Source organism: Syzygium oleosum, unplaced genomic scaffold, assembly GCF_021117445.2.
Source record: "Syzygium oleosum isolate NSW1041296 unplaced genomic scaffold, Sole_v2.1 Sole_v2.23, whole genome shotgun sequence".
Lineage (NCBI taxonomy): Eukaryota > Viridiplantae > Streptophyta > Magnoliopsida > Myrtales > Myrtaceae > Syzygium > Syzygium oleosum.
The window spans coordinates 1,758,875-1,782,099 of record NW_026607507.1 but is presented as its reverse complement, the minus strand read 5'-3'; the positions used below and the strand labels follow the sequence as shown (position 1 = coordinate 1,782,099).

General features: G+C 41.6%; 3 protein-coding genes and 1 pseudogene across 3 annotated transcripts; 2 read left to right on the top strand and 2 right to left on the bottom strand.

Annotated features, from left to right (window-relative positions):
* The first annotated feature begins 218 nt into the window (after positions 1-218).
* On the top strand, positions 219-3,645 carry LOC115674582 (protein SINE1-like). Its single transcript, XM_030597001.2, has 3 exons — positions 219-582; positions 1,283-2,626; positions 3,059-3,645. Exons 2-3 carry the CDS (start codon positions 1,289-1,291, stop codon positions 3,542-3,544), a joined length of 1,824 nt encoding a protein of 607 aa, XP_030452861.2. The 5' UTR covers positions 219-582; positions 1,283-1,288; the 3' UTR covers positions 3,545-3,645.
* A 514-nt stretch (positions 3,646-4,159) lies between these two features.
* On the bottom strand, positions 4,160-9,803 carry LOC115668430 (T-complex protein 1 subunit theta-like; the record flags this gene model as incomplete). Its single annotated transcript, XM_056302420.1, has 13 exons — positions 4,160-4,561; positions 4,968-5,025; positions 5,296-5,505; positions 5,637-5,731; positions 5,913-6,035; positions 6,129-6,206; positions 6,302-6,374; positions 6,590-6,723; positions 7,425-7,502; positions 7,921-8,085; positions 8,180-8,326; positions 8,413-8,675; positions 9,617-9,803. Coding segments are annotated over 13 exons (1,650 nt in total), but the record flags the coding sequence as incomplete, so codon positions are not given.
* A 91-nt stretch (positions 9,804-9,894) lies between these two features.
* LOC130134758 (T-complex protein 1 subunit theta-like) lies at positions 9,895-12,517 on the top strand. The gene is made up of 8 exons (XM_056302418.1): positions 9,895-9,975; positions 10,200-10,370; positions 10,465-10,542; positions 10,636-10,758; positions 10,940-11,040; positions 11,172-11,381; positions 11,652-11,709; positions 12,116-12,517. The coding sequence occupies exons 1-8, from the start codon at positions 9,895-9,897 to the stop codon at positions 12,152-12,154; spliced, it is 861 nt and encodes a 286-aa protein (XP_056158393.1). The 3' UTR covers positions 12,155-12,517.
* A 503-nt stretch (positions 12,518-13,020) lies between these two features.
* Positions 13,021-15,415, bottom strand: LOC130134703 (protein SINE1-like; annotated as a pseudogene).
* Between the last annotated feature and the right edge of the window lie 7,810 nt (positions 15,416-23,225).

Below are 23,225 nucleotides of genomic sequence, written 5' to 3'. Positions count from 1 at the left end.
TATTTTTTCGTCGGGGATAACCCGAAAAAATTAACATAAATTGGATCTACTCTGAAGGTGGGACCAAGTAGCCCAAAAGGCAGGGCGGTGCAATTTGAATGAAAGTTTTGAATTTATTTATTTATTTATTTTGGTCAGAGAAAGTTTTGAATTTTTTCAACAGTAGCATTTCCCTCTCTCTCTCTCTCTCTCTCTCTCTCTCTCTCTCTCTCTCTCTCTCTCTCTCTCTCAATTCTGCTGCTACATTCCCATATTCATTCATTTCACTGACCCAGAAAAGGAAACTCATCCGATTGTCTCTTAAATCTCGCTTCTTATCAATCTTGTGCTTTAATATCTCTTTGGCAGAACCCCAAGCCCACCAAACATTCCCGGATCTTGGTTGTGCCACTCTTTTCTTGAAGAGAATTTCCAAGTCGCGGGCTCTGTTCTCTTTCAAGTTTTCATTTTTCTCCGTCTTCTTTCGAACTCTCGGAGTGGGAAAGAAGCTGCTGCAGCCATTGCTTCCTAGATCTCAAGGGAGCCGAGTTGTCGCCCCCAGGAAGCTGCGAAAGGAGGAACCTTTTTGGCTGGTTTTGGCTGGTAATCGCGCCTTTTCTGGTTCTTGTAGACCGTGTCCTGTTTCTTGATTTCGACCTGAATTGCTTGCTTGCTCATGCATTCACATGAAGTGCCGTTCTCGGAAATAGTTGTCGATGTGAAGGCTGTGCTGAAGGACAGAACTTTCGGTGCTAGATTTACATTTTAGGATTGAAATGGTATAGATGCAAGGCGCAACATATGTTCTGTTGTTGATGATTTGTCTTTTTGCTGGTTTTGGCTGCTAATCGTACCTTTTCTTGTTCTTGTAGCCTGTGTCCTGTTTCTTGATTTTGACCTGAATTGCTTACTTGCTCATGCATTCACATGACGTGCCGTTCTCGGAAATAGTTGTGTCAATGTAAAGGCTGTGATGAAGGACAGAACTTTCGGTGCTAGATTTACATTTCAGGATTGAAATGGTATAGATGCAAGGCGCAACATATGTTCTGTTGTTGATGATTTGTCTTTTTAATCTATACCTATTTGGTTTTATTGGAGGGATCGCTGTTAGTGTTGCTTATTCTGTGAGAAGTTCGAAACTTGGTGCATTTGCTAATGCAAAGCAAGGAGAGAAGGGTTGTTTTTGTGAAGTACAGAAATTTTGAAATTTCAAGATGCTGTTGGTCAAAGCTCTTCTTTTCTATCGAGTTTGTTATAAATCATCTTCTAATTTGTGAGCAACTACTGCAATTGCTTATAGGTGAAAATGGGTAGAAATCTTAGCCCCGCACTGCGTAGAGAATTGGCAAACCTGGATAAAGATGCTGACAGCCGTAAATCGGCGATGAAAGCGCTTAAAACATATGTGAAGGACCTGGACTCAAAGGCGATCCCTTTATTTCTGGAGCAAGTTTCTGAAACCAAGGAAACAGGCTCTTTATCCGGAGAATACACAATTTCGCTTTATGAAGTTCTTGCTCGTGTTCATGGCGTCAACATTGTTCCTCAGATAGATAGCATCCTGGCAACTATTGTGAAAACTTTGGCTTCAAGTGCAGGGTCTTTCCCTCTCCAACAAGCCTGCTCAAGGGTAGTTCCCGCTATTGCGAGATACGGGATAGATCCAACCACTCCAGAGAACAAGAAGAGGCATATCATTCACTCCTTGTGTAAGCCTCTTGCAGAGTCTCTTTTGGGTTCTCAAGAAAGCTTAACCTCAGGGGCTGCGCTTTGCTTAAAGGCTCTGGTGGATGCGGATAATTGGAGGTACGCTTCGGATGATATGGTCAACAAGGTTTGTCAGAATGTTGCTGTGGCTTTGGAGGAGAAGTCCACTCAGTCCAATTCACACATGGCTTTGGTTATGGCTTTAGCCAAGCACAATTCCTTAATAGTTGAAGCTTATGCAAGGCTCTTAGTACGATCAGCAATGAAGATCTTGCAAGCTGGACTATCAGAGGCAAATTCTCAGAAACGTTTATCAGCAATTCAAATGGTGAATTTCCTGATGAAGTGGTTGGATCCTAGGAGTATATTTTCAGAGCTGCAGTTGATAATTGAGGAGATGGAGAAGTGCCAGTCCGATCAGATGGCTTTTGTAAGGGGAGCAGCTTTTGAAACTCTACAAACTGCTAGGAGAATCGCCACAGAGAGAGGGTTAATATTTGAAAAACGTTCGAGTTCAGTGAATGAGTCCATTGGCAGGAGAGATGAAAATCAGGGGAGAAATTTATGGAGTTCAGGAGATGCTTCATCTGCTTCCACCCCAGAATCTCAGACGCTTGATTTTAATTTCGAATATGATTCTCTGCTTGAGTCACCTCTCTCTTCCCAGGTCTCGTCTGATTTGACCTACGATAGGCAGAGTGTCCATCGGAGACTATGGAGATATGAAAATGGAGGGGTGGATATTTCTCTCAAAGACGGCTTGTTCTCAGAGTTGTCTAACGGAAATGGCCTTTCCAGTAGAAGTGTCGAGGGAACTCCCACTAGGCAACAGGAGTACAATGCCAATGAAGGAGATGATGTAAATGATTTCATAGGATTCCAGCCAAGAAGTCCAAGATATGGAGTAGCACAACGAAGCCCTACTCCTAGTCCCCAGGTAAATAGTTCATTTCAAGTGCCATGGATGAGTTGAAAACTCTGTAGCAGTAACGAATCTAGACAGGCTGTGTTTAACTTGAACTTCCAGTAATGTGACGGTGCATATCATTTTATCATAGTAACACTTAAGCAGGGAATATTTGTTTCTTGCCTGTATTTAAGGATGGTGTACTTTTTTTTCTTGGTCGCAAGGATGACAAACACATGTACTGTAGTATGAAAACAGCAGGAATTAGTTTGAAAGGGGATGCATATGCCGACTTTATGTTACTAGATGTTTCTGCTATTCTTCATGGACAAACATGAATTTCAGTTTCCCTGTTGAAGAAATAGATCTTCCTATCAAGATGAGCTGCCGTTCATTTACTCATCAGAGCTTCTTCTGATTTTGTTTTCTAACTGCTTACATGTGTTCTTGCTTCTGCACCAGAGGTCAAGATCCCCCATCAATGTTGACAATATTAAAATCTTCACTACCCCGAGGAAGCTCATCCACTCTCTTCAGGATCCAAGTGATGTGGAATCTGACATGACACGGAAAAGCCTCGGAAGGTTTAGAAGTCCATGTTCAAGCGTAGATGAGTGGAGTCCTGTGAGGAACTTTGACCAGGGTTGCTTGATAGATGATCCCCATGATGCCAAAGAGAAGGAAAACTCTGAAGATGGTGCTGAGCAGCAGTTTCAGGGTGGATCTGAATCTCTCTCATCAGCGGAAAACATTGCTGCATATCTAGAAAAGTTGGTGCCAAACACAGGGACGCTGCTAGATGAAACCAAAACTCCGACCCTCGGCACCAGAAAGGCTGGAAGAAGAACGGCCTTCAAACTGATTTGCAGCATACTCTTTGTTTTACTCGCGATATTCTGTTCTTTACAGTATAATGATCATGAATATCGCCATCTTGTTCCGACTTAGATGTCTTGTTAGATCTAGGATCTTGGGGTACAATTTTCATGTAGGGGAAACGTTGTATTGCTTGCTTTTCTAGTCACAGTATCCTTGGTGAAGCATTTCAATCACGAGTTTTAAGTATCTCGAACTTGGAGCTCAATCTGATTTTGGTTTCTTTATTTCTTCCACTTCTCTAGAAATTTGGAGCTCAATCCCAAAAGGTTTGTGCATCAATTAGTAGTGTCGTTTTGCAAATGTATCGTAACTGGTAGCATATATTCTGGTAACTATCGCACTGACACTTTCTTTTTCACGTATGCATATTATTCTGCCATATGTTAGTTAGGCACCTAAAATGAATTTATGTAGGCCATGCTATTCTATTACTTATATAGAACGTATAGAGCTCATATCTAGCTTGACTAGAACTTCCGTTCGCTACATTGGGGAATCCCATCTGCTTTCACGACTTTTCTCGTAAGTCTTGAAAACCTTTCCAAGTTAGCAAGAGCACGACAGACCAAATCAAAGTGATAAGCAAGAACATCGAGCACAAATAAAAAAGATAAGCAAGAGCATCAAAATCACTCAATGACAATAAACGACTCCGTCACAAGCAAGCACAAGGAACTTCCATGATTTGCATAGACAGAGGTCTGCCAACAGATGGCAAATTATCATGAGTTGGAAAGTCTACCATGATATAAGCTTCTTGCACTGTATCATCAACGAATTCTGACTTCCTTAATAAGGAAAGGGAAAAAGTTGCTCAAAAGATGTTTTATCCCTTCCAACCAAAATTTAGGGGAAAATCCATCTTGCAACGGAGACTGATACTGTCCACGCACGTTTCTTTTCATCACAATTAGGCCAAGAAAAGCTAACAAGACCCTCCGAGCTCATGAAGAAATTTGTTCAAGATAAAATAAAAGGTAGATAAAAGGACCCCGCAATCAAGACTGATTTTGTGCAAAATTAGTCTTCGTCCATTCCAGCCGGCTGTTATCTCCTTGGGCCACCAGCAGGTTTTGCCGTGGTGATCTGCCAATGCACAAGTCAAATCAATGTCCACAAGCTAAAGGCACCCATCAAACTCAATAGACTGATAAATGATGACTCTTTCCTGCACACAAAATAGAAGGTGATAATGCAGATTTTGAAATTCAAGGAACTAAATTATGAAAGTATAACTTAAAGACACCGCTCCACCATATATAACCCGCTGCACATACAAAAACGTTCCTAGCAGATGAAATAGAACAAAAGTGGACCACTGCACTGTTGCTTCAGAGGACCATCAGCATCAGTCATCATCAGACTTTAAGGAAACCATTAGCTACCAATCCACTATTGCAAAATATAAGCTCCACAAACAAATTGAATTTGCTTTTATGAATCTAAAAACAACATGAAGGAATGGCAACATAACAGTACGTAAATGAGGTACCTGATCAACCCGAAGTACAGTGCAAGCAGCATCAGCAGCATACTTGAGAGCAAAAAACCTGGATAAAAGCCCAACGATGTAATCTAGCATCAGCAGCATACTTGAGAGCAAAAAAACCTGGATAAAAGCCCAACAATGTAATCCCCATATACCATCAACGAAACGACATGCCTACCTTTATCATAGCAATCGAATAAACCATAAGGCTGAACAAAATGCAGGTAGTATTGGGTTCACGCAACTGATTATAACCTTATACAAGGTAAATAAACACCCTACATCCTAACAAGTATAAATAGTAATTAGAAGAAAGGAAGGAGAAGTGTACTTTGTGATATAAAGGTCCCAGACTTTCATAACTGAGGCATCCTTGCTGACACCTTCCTCCAAGTCAATACCCACTTTGGCATTTCCGTTTGCATGTTCAGCATATAGAGAAGATATGATTTCCATAGCATTGAGCCCAGCATTCTCAGCTAGTGTCGTAGGTATCATCTCAAAGCACTCTGCAAATTTTGCAATAGCATACCGATCCAACCTGCAAAAACCAACACAAATCCAATGAACAAGAATTAACTCCAACTATCATTAAGCATAACCACACCAAAAAAATCAAAGGTTTGGATTCCATTCGATGGCGTGATGAAAAACAGGAAATACGAGAAGAACCCGGTCTCTTTAAAAGAAAATTCCTTCACTCTTCTAGCCAGCTCAATCTCCGTAGCAGCAGCACCAGGTACTATGCGACTATCCTTACACATAGCCTTAGTTAAGATAGGTTATTGTTAGAGACAAAACATTGCATTAAGGAATGATGGTGCATCAGTATCTCTACATAATCAAAGAAGTTCGTAACACAAAATTAATGCACGACAAACTCAAATTTCAGTGCATGGATCAAGAAATAACACAGTCAAAGGAGTCCCAGTTTCAGACAAAAGCTACCTTGTAAGTATTTAAACCGTAATCAACTGCTCTTTCGAGGTCATCTAATATGCTATCAGTACTTGCCAGCAGAATAACAGTTGAGACAGAGTTTCCACCTTCTTCATTTTGCACTACAGTTAGCTGCATAAAAATAAAGGAGGAATAGCTAAGATGAAGCTCTCAAAGTATGAAGGTAATAGCAGAAGCCTGACCAATTTAACCCCTTAATCATACCCTCACACCACAGATTTCCACAACAGCAACCAAATCTACATATCCCAAGTCATCAGGATTGGGTTGGCTCAGCTTCAGCTGTCACATTTACACATTAAAAAAAAAAAAAAGCAAACTCTTTCAGCAATCCTCATGGGTCATAAGTTCAAAAAATAAAGTGACCCAATGCTTACAATAGCCACAGAATTAGTCATGCGGCAAAATCTCTGTAGTTCAAACTCCGAATTGATTTTCAAGACCATAAGGCTGAAAGTGACAACAGTGATATCAAAAGAATGAATCAGTCCCAAAAAGAAACCAATGACGAGCAAAACAACATAGAGTATGGCATTATAACAGGAAATCAACTGGACTCTTGTTTTAGCCACCATATCAAATTATGATTCTCTCGCGCACTTTGAGATGACAACATCAAGGAGCAGCATAGTAAAATAAAAAATGGAGATGGAAGAGAGACTTACTTAAAACGCTCACAAAAATGCAACGCCATCTCTCCAACTGCAGCACCACTAACAATAACTTTTGCACCCGAATCGGCAACTGATTTTATCAGCTCCTCCAGTTTAGCTTCCTCAGATTTTGCATAATTCTCATGCTACAAGAAACAGTATGCCATAGATTGGTGCATTTACATTTTGTTGTTAAAATAAGGAATTTGAACCCAGGGCAATAGAACTTGAAGAAATTCATGTTATTTTGAGGTTTTCATCTCATTGAAAAGACAAAAGCTATACTCTCCGGTGCCGACAAGATAGACACTGCACAAATTCTTAAGAAAAAAAATTGCAAACAGATCATCTTCTTGACAATGCCACATTTTTAATGCAGAAATCTTAAAATCAAGTTGCCAGGCACGCATATAGTGATATAGCCAATGATCTCATATTAGTATGCAGAAAATATCCAATAGCAAGTTTACCAATTACACTCCAATGTTCAGGTATTTAGGTGATTTATTTTCTTCCAGCAGTTTCACTAGTCAAGCAACATTTCCCAATCTGAGCTTTTAACATCACCAGCAGTGAAGCAGTAATTTTTTGTTGAAATCTCCATCCTCCTCAAAGAGTGATTGAATCACAAAATCACCATACTAAAAAGACAAAAGTTGTGTATAAAAAAGAAAGAAAGAAAGAAAGAAAGAACGAAAGAAGACATACATTAAGATACTTCTACAATGCAAAGCCTAAAAAGGGTATCCAGTTAAAAACTGGAAGAGCTGCTCAAAAAAGCAATACTCAAAGGCAACCATCTCAATTATTCCTTCAAGATCTAACCAAAGAAGTTTAATAAACTTACCTGCTCGGCACTATGTATAAGGACAGTTCCCTTCGTATCGGTAGCAGATGTATCAACACCACCAGCAAATACCGCTACCTAAATTCATTAAGTGAAGATGAAGTATAAATACTCGAATCAAAATCATAACACCTCCATAAGCCATTCATGAAATCATATGGAACAACAAAGCAATAACTACCCAGATTCACAAGCACATGAACCAAAATAGTACAAAAGAACCTTTAAACTGAAAAGCTAACAGGACGATGAGGTAATGAATCAAGCAAATGAGTTTTCCTATGTGTTAACAAAAAACCACAAGCAACCTGCAGTTAATCTAAAGCAACAGTTTCCTCAAATTAATATAAAATGTCCGGTTGAGCCGAACATTTTGAGAAATACATCAACATTGTCGGAATTGTGAAATTCAGGCCACAGCATAAGTAAACCAAAGGTTTAGATTGAAATATAAACATCAACCTGTAAATAAACAACCTTTTAAAGACGAGCTAACCTTTGCATTCTCTATTCTCTTAATACTCCCAACAGCATCGCCTTTGAAGACCATACCTCGAAGTACTGTACTGTCACGCAGACCGCCACCACCCAATACCTTCGCAACTTGGACATTATCCGCATTGAAGGTAGCTGGGTTCTCGGGGGACACATAATAACAAGCCTTATCAAAGACAAAATGCACATAATGAGCACATTTGAAATAGACAGGTGAAGAATCCTATAATATAGAGGCAGGTTTGAGAATTGGTGCATACATCGGCAACAAGTGAGCATAATCTGTCTACTTTTCCAGATTGCTTGCTAGCAATTGCAGCTCTCATTCGAGAAACAACTTGCTTCTTATTTTGTACATCCATGGTCTCAGAACCGGCCTCAACCAGTTCATCCAGTATCTCTAATGTCTGTGAATACAATAAACTTAGAGGGAAAGTCAGACTCATCCATTAATTTACTGCCTGTGCACAGTACTAAGGAAAATTGCATTGACCTTGTTGATGGCCTTAGAATAACCACTAATAATGTCGCTAGGATGCAAGCCCATTCTAATAAGCTCCTCTGCATTTTGGAGGAGCTCTCCTGCAAAAGAGATCGTCAAATTGGCACCGTCACCGATCTCCTCTTGTTGAGCCTTGGCTGCAGAAACCAATATCTTCGCCGCGGGATGTTGGACCTCAAGCTCGTTCACGATCGTGGAGGCATCATTCGTCACAAGGAGCTTGTCCAAGTTATTGATGACGATCTTATTCATGCCTGACAAAATTTGCCATCACAGGAAGAGGCTACTTAGAAAGATTGCATCGCACGTTCCAGGAGCCTGGACAAGTAGCATAAGTCACCAAGATTGTGCAGACACTACCGCCCGAATAATATCATCTCCAGCCAACCGTTTAGATCGCAAAACGCCATTTCATTCCAGAATCACACTTAAACAAATTACGAACTAATTAAACCAAGTTAGGGTGAGTTTATTTTATGAAATTGTAACATTTCTAGAAAATGATTGGGTTTTTCTTTGTTTGGTGGTATGTGATCGAAAATATTTTCTAGTGTTTAGATTTCATTTGGAAAATAATTTCCATTTCATGACTTTAAATTGACTTTTCAATAATTTTTTATTTTTTTCTTTTTTCTTCTTTCTTCGCTAGTCGCCAAGCCTTGACGAGGGTCGACTTGACCGGCCTAAGGTGATGTCGAGCTCACAAGATCTGGCAAGGCTGGCGAGCTTGAGCCTCGCCAGCCTGCCTGTGGCTAGTCACCGAGGCTCGGCGACTGGTGAAGGAAGAAGGAAAAGAAGAAAGAGAAAAAAAAAGGAAAAAGAATAAAATATTAAAAAATTAAATATGTGCAATACCACAAAGTATTTTGATCTTTTTAGATTAGAGAATTCACTACGTGAATATTTTTTTTGACCGGAAAGTATTCTGATTTACTTATTCTTTTTGACGAATCAAACTAATGAAACTTCATATAACTAATTTCGAAAAAACACTAACAAACACACTCTTGATTTGAAATCGCCTTCCGCCAACCAGTGAATCCGGGAAAAGATCGAACATCATGGGATGCATGAAATCTGAGAAAAAACTGCAAAGGTGCATATATCCTTCACAATCACACGAGAGAAGCAAGAATCGCGACTGAATTGCTGATCCAAAATGAAATAGGGAGAGCAAAAAGGATCGAGACTCTACGATTGGGGCCGAGAGAGTTGCGGGTAGCGGCGGAGAGCTGCTTGCATGCGTCGATGTTCTTGATGACGGCCTCGTCAAGTATGGAGAGATGCTTGTGCCCCTCCTCGAGCATCGCTTGTGCGCCGTGCGGTTGCAGGTCAATCCCTCCCTTTCTCTCCCCCTCACTCCGCAAAAGCTGATGACTTGTGTGTCCGAAGGGTTTGAGTGATACAAATGATAGGCACCTTATTTATACTCGAGACTCTCTAATTACAACCGTTGATCTATATCTTCATCTAATGGTGCAGAGGCTCAGTCCTCTTCACATTGATCCAATAAATGAGATTGAGTTGATCCAACCGTGTGGGATATCAACCATTGTCTAAGGGATCTGACGGCTAAGATCTATTCAATCTAACGGTGTGGGGAATCAATCGATATTGATCAAACAGAAGAATTTGAATAACCTACCAATCCAATGGCTCCGAGGCACCTTGGCTTTACCTCTTTGGATTGATCCGTGACATTATCCCCCATTCGAGCGACGCCCTTGGCGCTCCCAACTCGGGATCTTTTGTTTGGATTGTTAGTTCTTTGGGCGTAGGCGATTCTTCCGTCTCCTATTCCGATTGGTTTTCTTCTTCTTGACTATGCGGTGGCACGGCTCTTGAATCTCAACTCGTTCCGCAAGTGTATCTACCTTCGGCTTGGCCAACTCCATGTTGTTCGGCAAGTCTTTTGCTTCCGGAAAGATCTCCATTTCCTCAACTCTATTGTAAGCATTGGGTCACTTTATTTTTTGAACTTGTGACCCATGAGGATTGCTGAAAGAGTTTGCTTTTTTTTTTTTTAATGTGTAAATGTTACAGCTGAAGCTGAGCCAACCCAATCCTGATGACTTGGGATATGTAGATTTGGTTGCTGTTGTGGAAATCTGTGGTGTGAGGGTATGATTAAGGGGTTAAATTGGTCAGGCTTCTGCTATTACCTTCATACTTTGAGAGCTTCATCTTAGCTATTCCTCCTTTATTTTTATGCAGCTAACTGTAGTGCAAAATGAAGAAGGTGGAAACTCTGTCTCAACTGTTATTCTGCTGGCAAGTACTGATAGCATATTAGATGACCTCGAAAGAGCAGTTGATTACGGTTTAAATACTTACAAGGTAGCTTTTGTCTGAAACTGGGACTCCTTTGACTGTGTTATTTCTTGATCCATGCACTGAAATTTGAGTTTGTCGTGCTTTAATTTTGTGTTACGAACTTCTTTGACTATGTAGAGATACTGATGCACCATCATTCCTTAATGCAATGTTTTGTCTCTAACAATAACCTATCTTAACTAAGGCTATGTGTAAGGATAGTCGCATAGTACCTGGTGCTGCTGCTACGGAGATTGAGATTGAGCTGGCTAGAAGAGTGAAGGAATTTTCTTTTAAAGAGACCGGGTACTTCTCGTATTTCCTGTTTTTCATCACGCCATCGAATGGAATCCAAACCTTTGATTTTTTTGGTGTGGTTATGCTTAATGATAGTTGGAGTTAATTCTTGTTCATTGGATTTGTGTTGGTTTTTGCAGGTTGGATTGGTATGCTATTGCAAAATTTGCAGAGAGCTTTGAGATGATACCTACGACACTAGCTGAGAATGCTGGGCTCAATGCTATGGAGATCATATCTTCTCTATATGCTGAACATGCAAACGGAAATGCCAAAGTGGGTATTGACTTGGAGGAAGGTGTCAGCAAGGATGCCTCAGTTATGAAAGTCTGGGACCTTTATATCACAAAGTACACTTCTCCTTCCTTTCTTCTAATTACTATTTATACTTGTTAGGATGTAGGGTGTTTATTTACCTTGTATAAGGTTATAATCAGTTGCGTGAACCCAATACTACCTGCATTTTGTTCAGCCTTATGGTTTATTCGATTGCTATGATAAAGGTAGGCATGTCGTTTCGTTGATGGTATATGGGGATTACATTGTTGGGCTTTTATCCAGGTTTTTTTGCTCTCAAGTATGCTGCTGATGCTAGATTACATCGTTGGGCTTTTATCCAGGTTTTTTGCTCTCAAGTATGCTGCTGATGCTGCTTGCACTGTACTTCGGGTTGATCAGGTACCTCATTTACGTACTGTTATGTTGCCATTCCTTCATGTTGTTTTTAGATTCATAAAAGCAAATTCAATTTGTTTGTGGAGCTTATATTTTGCAATAGTGGATTGGTAGCTAATGGTTTCCTTAAAGTCTGATGATGACTGATGCTGATGGTCCTCTGAAGCAACAGTGCAGTGGTCCACTTTTGTTCTATTTCATCTGCTAGGAACGTTTTTGTATGTGCAGCGGGTTATATATGGTGGAGCGGTGTCTTTAAGTTATACTTTCATAATTTAGTTCCTTGAATTTCAAAATCTGCATTATCACCTTCTATTTTGTGTGCAGGAAAGAGTCATCATTTATCAGTCTATTGAGTTTGATGGGTGCCTTTAGCTTGTGGACATTGATTTGACTTGTGCATTGGCAGATCACCACGGCAAAACCTGCTGGTGGCCCAAGGAGATAACAGCCGGCTGGAATGGACGAAGACTAATTTTGCACAAAATCAGTCTTGATTGCGGGGTCCTTTTATCTACCTTTTATTTTATCTTGAACAAATTTCTTCATGAGCTCGGAGGGTCTTGTTAGCTTTTCTTGGCCTAATTGTGATGAAAAGAAACGTGCGTGGACAGTATCAGTCTCCGTTGCAAGATGGAGTTTCCCCTAAATTTTGGTTGGAAGGGATAAAACATCTTTTGAGCAACTTTTTCCCTTTCCATATTAAGGAAGTCAGAATTCGTTGATGATACAGTGCAAGAAGCTTATATCATGGTAGACTTTCCAACTCATGATAATTTGCCATCTGTAGGCAGACCTCTGTCTATGCAAATCATGGAAGTTCCTTGTGCTTGCTTGTGACGGAGTCGTTTATGTTGTCATTGAGTGATTTTGATGCTCTTGCTTATCTTTTTTATTTGTGCTCGATGTTCTTGCTTATCACTTTGATTTGGTCTGTCGTGCTCTTGCTAACTTGGAAAGGTTTTCAAGACTTACGAGAAAAGTCGTGAAAGCAGATGGGACTCCCCAATGTAGCGAACGGAAGTTCTAGTCAAGCTAGATATGAGCTCTATACGTTCTATATAAGTAATAGAATAGCATGGCCTACATAAATTCATTTTAGGTGCCTAACTAACATATGGCAGAATAATATGCATACGTGAAAAAGAAAGTGTCAGTGCGATAGTTACCAGAATATATGCTACCAGTTACGATACATTTGCAAAACGACACTACTAATTGATGCACAAACCTTTTGGGATTGAGCTCCAAATTTCTAGAGAAGTGGAAGAAATAAAGAAACCAAAATCAGATTGAGCTCCAAGTTCGAGATACTTAAAACTCGTGATTGAAATGCTTCACCAAGGATACTGTGACTAGAAAAGCAAGCAATACAACGTTTCCCCTACATGAAAATTGTACCCCAAGATCCTAGATCTAACAAGACATCTAAGTCGGAACAAGATGGCGATATTCATGATCATTATACTGTAAAGAACAGAATATCGCGAGTAAAACAAAGAGTATGCTGCAAATCAGTTTGAAGGCCGGTCTTCTTCCAGCCTTTCTGGTGCCGAGGGTTGGAGTTTTGCTTTCATCTAGCAGCGTCCGTGTTTGGCACCAACTTTTCTAGATATGCAGCAATGTTTTCCGCTGATGAGAGAGATTCAGATCCACCCTGAAACTGCTCAGCACCATCTTCAGAGGTTTCCTTCTCTTTGGCATCATGGGGATCATCTATCAAGCAACCCTGGTCAAAGTTCCTCACAGGACTACACTCATCTACGCTTGAACATGGACTTCTAAACCTTCCGAGGCTTTTCCGTGTCATGTCAGATTCCACATCATTTGGATCCTGAAGAGAGTGGATGAGCTTCCTCGGGGTAGTGAAGATTTTAATATTGTCAACATTGTTGGGGGATCTTGGCCTCTGGTGCAGAAGCAAGAACACATGTAAGCAGTTAGAAAACAAAATCAGAAGAAGCTCTGATGAGGAAATGAACGGCAGCTCATCTTGATAGGAAGATCTATTTCTTCAACAGGGAGACTGAAATTCATGTTTGTCCATGAAGAATAGCAGAAACATCTAGTAACATAAAGTCGGCATATGCATCCCCTTTCAAACTAATTCCTGCTGTTTTCATACTACAGTACATGTGTTTTTTTTGGTTAGGACTACAGTACATGTGTTTGTCATCCTTGCGACCAAGAAAAAAAAGTACACCATCCTTAAATACAGGCAAGAAACAAATATTCCCTGCTTAAGTGTTACTATGATAAAATGATATGCGCCGTCACATTACTGGAAGTTCAAGTTAAACACAGCCTGTCTAGATTCGTTACTGCTACAGAGTTTTCAACTCATCCATGGCACTTGAAATGAACTATTTACCTGGGGACTAGGAGTAGGGCTTCGTTGTGCTACTCCATATCTTGGACTTCTTGGCTGGAATCCTATGAAATCATTTACATCATCTCCTTCATTGGCATTGTACTCCTGTTGCCTAGTGGGAGTTCCCTCGACACTTCTACTGGAAAGGCCATTTCCGTTAGACAACTCTGAGAACAAGCCGTCTTTGAGAGAAATATCCACCCCTCCATTTTCATATCTCCATAGTCTCCGATGGACACTCTGCCTATCGTAGGTCAAATCAGACGAGACCTGGGAAGAGAGAGGTGACTCAAGCAGAGAATCATATTCGAAATTAAAATCAAGCGTCTGAGATTCTGGGGTGGAAGCAGATGAAGCATCTCCTGAACTCCATAAATTTCTCCCCTGATTTTCATCTCTCCTGCCAATGGACTCATTCACTGAACTCGAACGTTTTTCAAATATTAACCCTCTCTCTGTGGCGATTCTCCTAGCAGTTTGTAGAGTTTCAAAAGCTGCTCCCCTTACAAAAGCCATCTGATCGGACTGGCACTTCTCCATCTCCTCAATTATCAACTGCAGCTCTGAAAATATACTCCTAGGATCCAACCACTTCATCAGGAAATTCACCATTTGAATTGCTGATAAACGTTTCTGAGAATTTGCCTCTGATAGTCCAGCTTGCAAGATCTTCATTGCTGATCGTACTAAGAGCCTTGCATAAGCTTCAACTATTAAGGAATTGTGCTTGGCTAAAGCCATAACCAAAGCCATGTGTGAATTGGACTGAGTGGACTTCTCCTCCAAAGCCACAGCAACATTCTGACAAACCTTGTTGACCATATCATCCGAAGCGTACCTCCAATTATCCGCATCCACCAGAGCCTTTAAGCAAAGCGCAGCCCCTGAGGTTAAGCTTTCTTGAGAACCCAAAAGAGACTCTGCAAGAGGCTTACACAAGGAGTGAATGATATGCCTCTTCTTGTTCTCTGGAGTGGTTGGATCTATCCCGTATCTCGCAATAGCGGGAACTACCCTTGAGCAGGCTTGTTGGAGAGGGAAAGACCCTGCACTTGAAGCCAAAGTTTTCACAATAGTTGCCAGGATGCTATCTATCTGAGGAACAATGTTGACGCCATGAACACGAGCAAGAACTTCATAAAGCGAAATTGTGTATTCTCCGGATAAAGAGCCTGTTTCCTTGGTTTCAGAAACTTGCTCCAGAAATAAAGGGATCGCCTTTGAGTCCAGGTCCTTCACATATGTTTTAAGAGCTTTCATCGCCGATTTACGGCTGTCAGCATCTTTATCCAGGTTTGCCAATTCTCTACGCAGTGCGGGGCTAAGATTTCTACCCATTTTCACCTACATGTGAAGTTGTGATTGTAGGGACCTCAATTTGTTTAATCGGTGACTGAATTGATTAACTCAGCTTTGTTGGTTTCTTTGCACAAAACGACAATCGCGAAGTCAATTCTTTAATCAATTAGTCGCGATTATGGGAACCTCCATGCGAAATTGTTGTCCTTTCTGTGTTATGGTCCCAAAAGCTAATAATTTTTTCTTCCTTGGGTGCACCATTGGCACGAGGGAGAATCTTGTGACCATCATTGTTTAGTATGAGTGGAAATTTGTTATTAGTATTGGGGAGTAGGAATATGCCGGTGGAAATGAAGGTACCATCTTCATCGCTCTTAGGAGGCCATTATATATTGAATTCGTGAGGGATATAGTGCATTATTTATGATGCAAAGTACAAAAATCGCATTATTGTGTTCTTGGGAAGGATTTGAAGGATGGTTTAACATGTTTTAGTGATGATAATGGTATTAAGGATATTATTTACCATTATCTTCACGACGGGAAGCTAAAGTGTATGTTAAGTATTACAATGATGATGAAGATGATGAAAATGATGAGAGCTCTCAAATAGGAGAAGCAGAAGATGGTATTTAACGGAGTAATCAGGTTGGAGATGAATCTACATTAGACGAAAGACAACACGAGAGGCAAGTGAAAGGGGAGAGGGAGGCAAGTCATATAGAAAGAGATCAGGAAACGGGGAGATGTCCCGAAGTCTCTAATGAAGACGTAGGTAATGAAAAATGGGTTGAATTAGATTGCGAAGTTGATCTATCCAATGAATCGATGATGAAGCTTTAGTAAATGTAAATTTCCCAACTGACAATGACGATGAACTTGCACAATCAAGGCAAAAGTAGAGGAAATTTGTGAGAAATAAATTTGCAGCATATGGAGAAACGCATGAATCCAAACTTGTAAATAGGGATGAAGGAGCTCTCGCTGCAAGTAATTAAAATGAATATGAAGAAAGTAGCGGTGATGATGATGAGAGTGCTAGTTTCGAGAATGAACTTGAGAATGATGAAGTACTTGTGCGTAGAAAGAAAAGTAAGGGGCGAAGAACAGCAGAAGTGCCAAAAGTTGTGTACGGAGCTCACTTTGGTGCCAAAAGTTTCAAACGGATCACTTAAGTGCCAAAAGTTTACGCCGGCGATCACTTAAGTGCCAAATCGGAGAAAAAATGATCACTTAAGTGCCAACGACGAGAAATTCCGGCCAAATTTAATAAGTGGCTTTTATATTTAAAATTTAATGACACGTGGCATTTCCACGTGTATAATTCAATTTTTTAAATATTTTTTTATGATTTTTTTTCTTTCTTTTCTTTTTTCTTTTTTCTTTTCTTTCTTTTCTTTTTCTTTTCTTTCTTCTTCTTCTTCTTCTACCATGGCCGGTGGCCGAAGGCCAGCCACCGGCCAGGGCCGGCCTCGCCGGGCGTTGCCTTCCACCGGGCGAGGCCCGGCGAGGCAGTCGTGGCCTCGGCGAGGGCCGGCCTCGCCGGTTCGGCGAGGCGAGCCCTCGCCAAGGCCACGGCGGCCTCGCCGGCGTTGCCTTCCACGGGCGAGGCCGGCGAGGCGATCGTGGCCTCGGCGAGGCCGGCCTCGCCGGATCCGGCGAGGCGAGCCCTCGCCAAGGCCACGCCGGCCTCGCCGAGGCGAGCCCTCGCCAAGGCCACGGCGGCCTCGCCGAGGCGCGCCTTCCTCCGGGCGAGGCCCGCGAGGCCGCCGTGGCCTTGGCGAGGGCCGGCCTCGCCAGATCTCGGCGAGGCGAGCCCTCGCCAAGGTCACGGCGGCCTCACCGAGGCATCGCCTTCCTCCGCGGCGGCCTCGCCGAGCGTTGCCTTCCTCCCGGGCGAGGGCCGCCGTGGCCTCGCCGGATCCGGCGAGGCGAACCCTCGCCAAGGCCACGGCGGCTTCGCCGAGGCGTCGCCTTCCTCTGGGCGAGGCCGGCCGTCGCCGAGGCCACGGCGGCCTCGCCAGCCCTCGCCCGGAGGAAGGCGACACCCGGCGAGGCCGGCCATGGCCGGTGGCTGGCCTCCGGCCATGGTAGAAGAAAGAAAAGAAAAAAAGAAAAGAAAGGAAAAAAGAAAGAAAAGAAATGCCACATTCGCCTCCGGCGAGCCACATCAGCTTGAGAAATTAATAAAAAAAATGCCACATCGGATTTCCGGCGATGTGGCATTTAAGTGATCGTTTTTCACAATTTTTTGCACTTAAGTGATCCGTTTGAAACTTTTGGCATCAAAGTGAGCTCCGTACACAACTTTTGGCACTTCTGCTGTTCTTCCCCCAAAAGTAAGTATATTGTTATAATTTGACTATTGCATGTCATGTTTTGTCTGTACGCATGAAATTTGATGATGCCAAACAATTTAAATAAGCTATTGTCAAGAACTCTATTGTTGAATAGAAGAGCATTGAATTTATTAGAAATACGAAAAAATTTGTGACAATTAAGTGTTCACAATTCAATTGTTTATGGAAGATCTATGGCACGCTGAGTAGGAAGGGGTTATTCCAGATTGGATCCTTCCGAGAGGAGCATACTTGTTCCATTATATATGACAATAAAATGGTAACCAGTGTATGGTTGTCGAATCACTTTTTCAACACTATCAAGGTAATGCCGGAGATCAAGAGTCTTTAGTTTTGGCAGTTAGTGAAGGAGTAAATAGGAGTTAATGTGTCGAAAAATCGGTGCAAAAGAGTCAAGCAAAAGGTGATGAGTACATTGATGGGTCGGTACAACGAAAAATATGCCCATGTTTGGATTATGCTTGCGAATGTTGGCTTCAAAACTCTTCTAGTAAAGTATATGTTGAGGTTGTGGAGATGCAACTACCTGACTATGAGCCTAAGTTTAATAGGTTTTATGTTTGCTTTAATGCATACATACGGGGATTTGCTGTTTGTAGAAGAGTTGTAGGATTGGATAGATATTTTTTGAAAGGTTTATGCAAGGGAGAGTTGTTGGTTGCCGTTGGGAGAGATGTTAATAACAAAATGTTTCCAATAGCTTGGGCTGTTGTCAAGGTAGAGAACAATGTCATTTGGTCTTGGTTCTTAAAAAATTTAATGGCGAACCTTGAGATAACCAATGGGGAGGTTGAGGATTCGTGAGCGACCGATAAACGGTAATGCCATTGTCAATTATTGGTTTTTTGAATAATGTTGAGTACTTGTATTTATTGGTTTGAATTATTGCAGGGATTAGTTCTTGCATTAGTTGAGTTGATGCCATATGCTGAATATAGAATGTGTGCGAGGCACATATACGCAAATTTGGCAAGAACTACAAATGAGTTAAGCTGCAGAAGCAATTTTTGCAAATAGTAAAGAGCACAAATATGGTTGAATTTAAAATAGCCAAATAGAGGTTGTTTAGCTAATAAAAGAAAATTTAGAAGCATTATTCCAAACTGAAGCTAAGTATTGGTGTGGGCCCTTCTTTAGCAAAGAATTCAAATGCGATATCATTGATAACAATATTAGCGAAGCTTTCAATGGCAGAATAATATAGGGCATGTGCAAATCAATCAAGACATACGATTTATGATCATGACTAAGCTGCACAGACAAAGAGATGAAGCTGCAAAGTGGACTAGAGAATGTAGTCTTAGGATTGCGAAGAAATTGGATGAGAATATGGCTGCTAGTAAGTTTCGTCATCCAATTTGGAATGTAGATGATGGATATGAGATCATGAACAATGTTGATAAGTATGTTGTCCATCTAGAGAAGAGAAAGTGTTCATGTCGAGCTTGACAACTAAGTGGAATTCCTTATGCATATGCTATTTTTGCTATCCAAATGAAGCAACAAAACCCAAAGGATGACCTAGATGATTGGTACAAGAAAAACACATATCTTACTTCATACCAATTCATAATGCAGCCTATAAGAAACAACAAGTTCCAGGAGCCAACCAATCATGAAGGCCCTATACCTTTGCCACTGAAGAAGCAAATAGGAAGGCAAAAAATGAGACAAAGAATGCAAGAGGAAAGTTAGAGGATGAACATGATTAGTGCAAAGATGAATTGCTTTGATTGATGTAAAGAAGGACACAATAAGAAAGGTTGTGAGTTGAAGAAGCAACATCAACAACAACAGCCAGCTGAAAGGCATGCTAGAGGAGCAGATGCAGGGCCAACTCAAGGGTGAACAGAAGGGCCTGCTGCAAACAGAGATACAGGGCCAAGCACTAAGTCGACCGTTAAACAGACGAGAAGAAAATATCCAGTAAGTTGTACAATTTATGTTTGTGTTATTTTATGGGTTAAAATTTAACTTTGTTATGTCTTTCTCAGGTGAGAAGAATACTAACTGCACCGGTTGCTGAAAGTGTAGGCACCACAGCTAACAAGAGGGACTTTTGGGAAAATGATAAGGCAATATGATTATGGCCTTTATACAGAAAAATGCATTGGAATTACTATTTTGAATGTAAGTTTTGTAAAATTTGTGCATTTAATTTATAGTATTTCATTTGGTTGACAATATGGTTTATATTATTGTAGCTTGGGAGAAGTTTGGACGTGCTTATCTCTCAAGGTAACTCAACTCAAGAGTCAAGGGCCGCGTCGAAGAAGAGTGCTCCAAAGAAGAAAATATCGGGTACAGCTCCAAACTGGACACCAATAAAGAACCCAGCACCAGTTCCATCAACAATGACCCTACGAAGAGCATTTGCCATCAAATGACACATCCTAGCAAAAAAATGGCAGTTGCTACTAAGAAGAATGTATATGGGATAGGATTGCCAGTTAATGAATCTGCATGTTCTCTTAGAAAGAGTGCAAGAATTATGAATCAAGTCAAAAGTCCATCAAAAGGAAAAAGGAGCTAGGGAGGTTGTGCATATTGACTGATGGGAGGGTACGGAACATGATATTTATTTTTGTTGGGATGAGAAACTTGATTGATGGGAGTTGCAGCACATGTTCAGCGGTTCATAACCACCATGTCACCAGCCTACGTGACGTGACTGAGCCCGCGTGACTCCACCCAAAATGTGGCACATGTCCTCTGACTTGGAATAAGAAAAGCCTACTTCTCTCTCTATAACGAAATTGATTTCCCTTTCATGTTTGAATGGCTTTCCCTTTCACGTTTGGCCTCTCTTCCGTAGCAAGGTTCCATAATCCTTCTTCGCTTTCGTCTTCGTCGCCTCCGGAAAACGCCGCTAAGTTTTGGGAATCTGGTGAAAAGTGGAAGCGAAAAGAGGCCTCCAAGGCCCTTTCTCTCCCAAGAGCCCACCGGTTGTAGCGGCTTGGTCCCAAGCCTCCTCCCCCTTCCCTTCCGCCTCCGCCTCCGCCTCCATCACATCGCCTCCACCTCTAGCAGCAGACCCTTTTGTTTTCCTCTTTAGAGAGAGCTTGTCGTTCTAGCTTTGTTTTTGCTTGACCTTCATCTTCGCTCAACCTTTCATCTTTGCTCAACCGCCGCTTCAAAGACCTCTATCGTGAAGACTGCCGCTTTCACTTTGAAGACAGTCAGGCTATCACTTCAAATACCTCCATTTTCGTGCGGGCGGCGATTTGGAGACCTCCATTTTTGTGCGGGCGGCGCTTTGGAGACCTCCATTTTCCTTTGCAACGGTCCCCATTGGTCCCAAAATTGCGCAAAAAGAAGCAAGCTCACGACGTTGCTCACCATAGAAGAGGAGGAACCGAAGCAAGCAGATCAAGAGACACAACTTGGAGAATTACAAATGCTCAACTCCATGAAGACCCAAGCACCGCCCAAAAAGACTCCAAGCACAAGTTTACTATTCGTAGAAGTCAAGGTATACAACTAAAAACACCATGCCTTGATTGACACGGACACGTCAAACTTGTTCATATCGAGCGAAGGGACTTCACGTGGAGCCGTCCAAAAATCATTTCAAGGCGGTTAACTCGAACGATGTACCAACCTTTGACATTGCTCAAGATGTCAATATAAGCATCCACAATTGAAAAGGCAAACTCCCCATCCAGGTAATCCCTCTTGACAAGTACAATCTTGTTTTGGGCATGGATTTATTTGTTAGGGTGGATGCCATGATCGACTTGAGAACTAAATCGCTCATCATCGCCGACTTGAAATGCCAATCCGTGGTGCCATTGGTTCATCGATTGCCAAACACCAAGACCATCTCCGTGATACGACTCATGGAGGACCGTCCAAGAGTCGTCCGAGAGTTGAGGAAATGGAGATCTTTCCGGAAGCAAAAGACTCGCCGAACAACATGGAGTTGGCCAAGCCGAAGGTAGATACACTTGCGGAACGAGTTGAGATTCAAGAGCCGTGCCACCGCATAGTCAAGAAGAAGAAAACCAATCGGAATAGGAGACGGAAGAATCGCCTACGCCCAAAGAATTAACAATCCAAACAAAAGACCCCGAGTTGGGAGCGCCAAGGGCGTCGCTCGAATGGGGGATAATGTCACGGATCAATCCGAAGAGGTAAAGCCAAGGTGCCTCGGAGCCATTGGATTGGTAGGTTATTCAAATTCTACTGTTAGATCAATATCGATCGATTACCCACACCGTTAGATTGAATAGATCTTAGCCGTCAGATCCCTTAGACAATGGTTGATATCCCACGCGGTTGGATCAACTCAATCTCATTTATTGGATCAATGTGAAGAGGACTGAGCCTATGCACCATTAGATGAAGATATAGATCAACGGTTATAATTAGAGAGTCTCGAGTATAAATAAGGTGCTCCTCATTTGTATCACTCAAACCTTTCGGACACACAAGTCATCAGCTTTTGCGGAGTGAGGGGGAGAGAAAGGGAGGGATTGACCGAGGTGAGTTCAGTGACTCGTGGAAGGTTCCATGCAATCGCACGGCATACAAGCGATGCTCGACGAGGGGCACAAGCATCTCTCCGTACTCGACGAGGCCGTCATCAAGAACATCGACGCATGCAAGCAGCTCTCCGCCGCTACCCGCAACTCTCTCGACCCCAATCGTAGAGTCTCGATCTTTTTGGCTCTCCCTATTTCATTTTGGATCAGCAATTCAGTCGCGATTCTTGCTTCTCTCGTGTGATTGTGAAGGATATATGCACCTTTGTAGTTTTTTCTCAGATTTCGTGCATCCCATGATGTTCGATCGTTTCCCGGATTCACTGGTTGGCGGAAGGCGATTTCAAATCAAGAGTGTGTTTGTCAGTGTTTTTTCGAAATTAGTTATATGAAGTTTCATTAGTTTGATTCGTCGAAAAGAATAAGTAAATCAAAATACTTTCCGGTCAAAAAAAATATTCATGTAGTGAATTCTCTAATCTAAAAAGATCAAAATACTTTGTGGTATTGCACATATTTAATTTTTTAATATTTTATTCTTTTTCCTTTTCTTTTTTTTCTTTTTCTTTCTTCTTTTCCTTCTTCCTTTGCCAGTCGCCGAGCCTCAGTGACTAGCCATAGGCAAGCTGGCGAGGCTCAAGCTCGCCAGCCTCGCCAGATCTTGTGAGCTCGACATCGCCTTAGGCCGGCCAAGTCAACCCTCGTCAAGGCTTGGCGACTAGTGAAGAAAGAAGAAAAAATAAAAAAATAAAAAATTATTGAAAAGTCAATTTTTTTCTTGCCTGAGATAAAGTCATGAAATGGAAATTATTTTCCAAATGAAATCTAAACACCAGAAAATATTTTCGATCACATACCACCAAACAAAGAAAAACTCAATCATTTTCCAAAAATGTTACAATTTCATAAAATAAACTCACCCTAACTTGGTTTAATTAGTTCGTAATTTGTTTAAGTGTGATTCTGGAATGAAATGGCGTTTTGCGATCTAAACGGTTGGCTGGA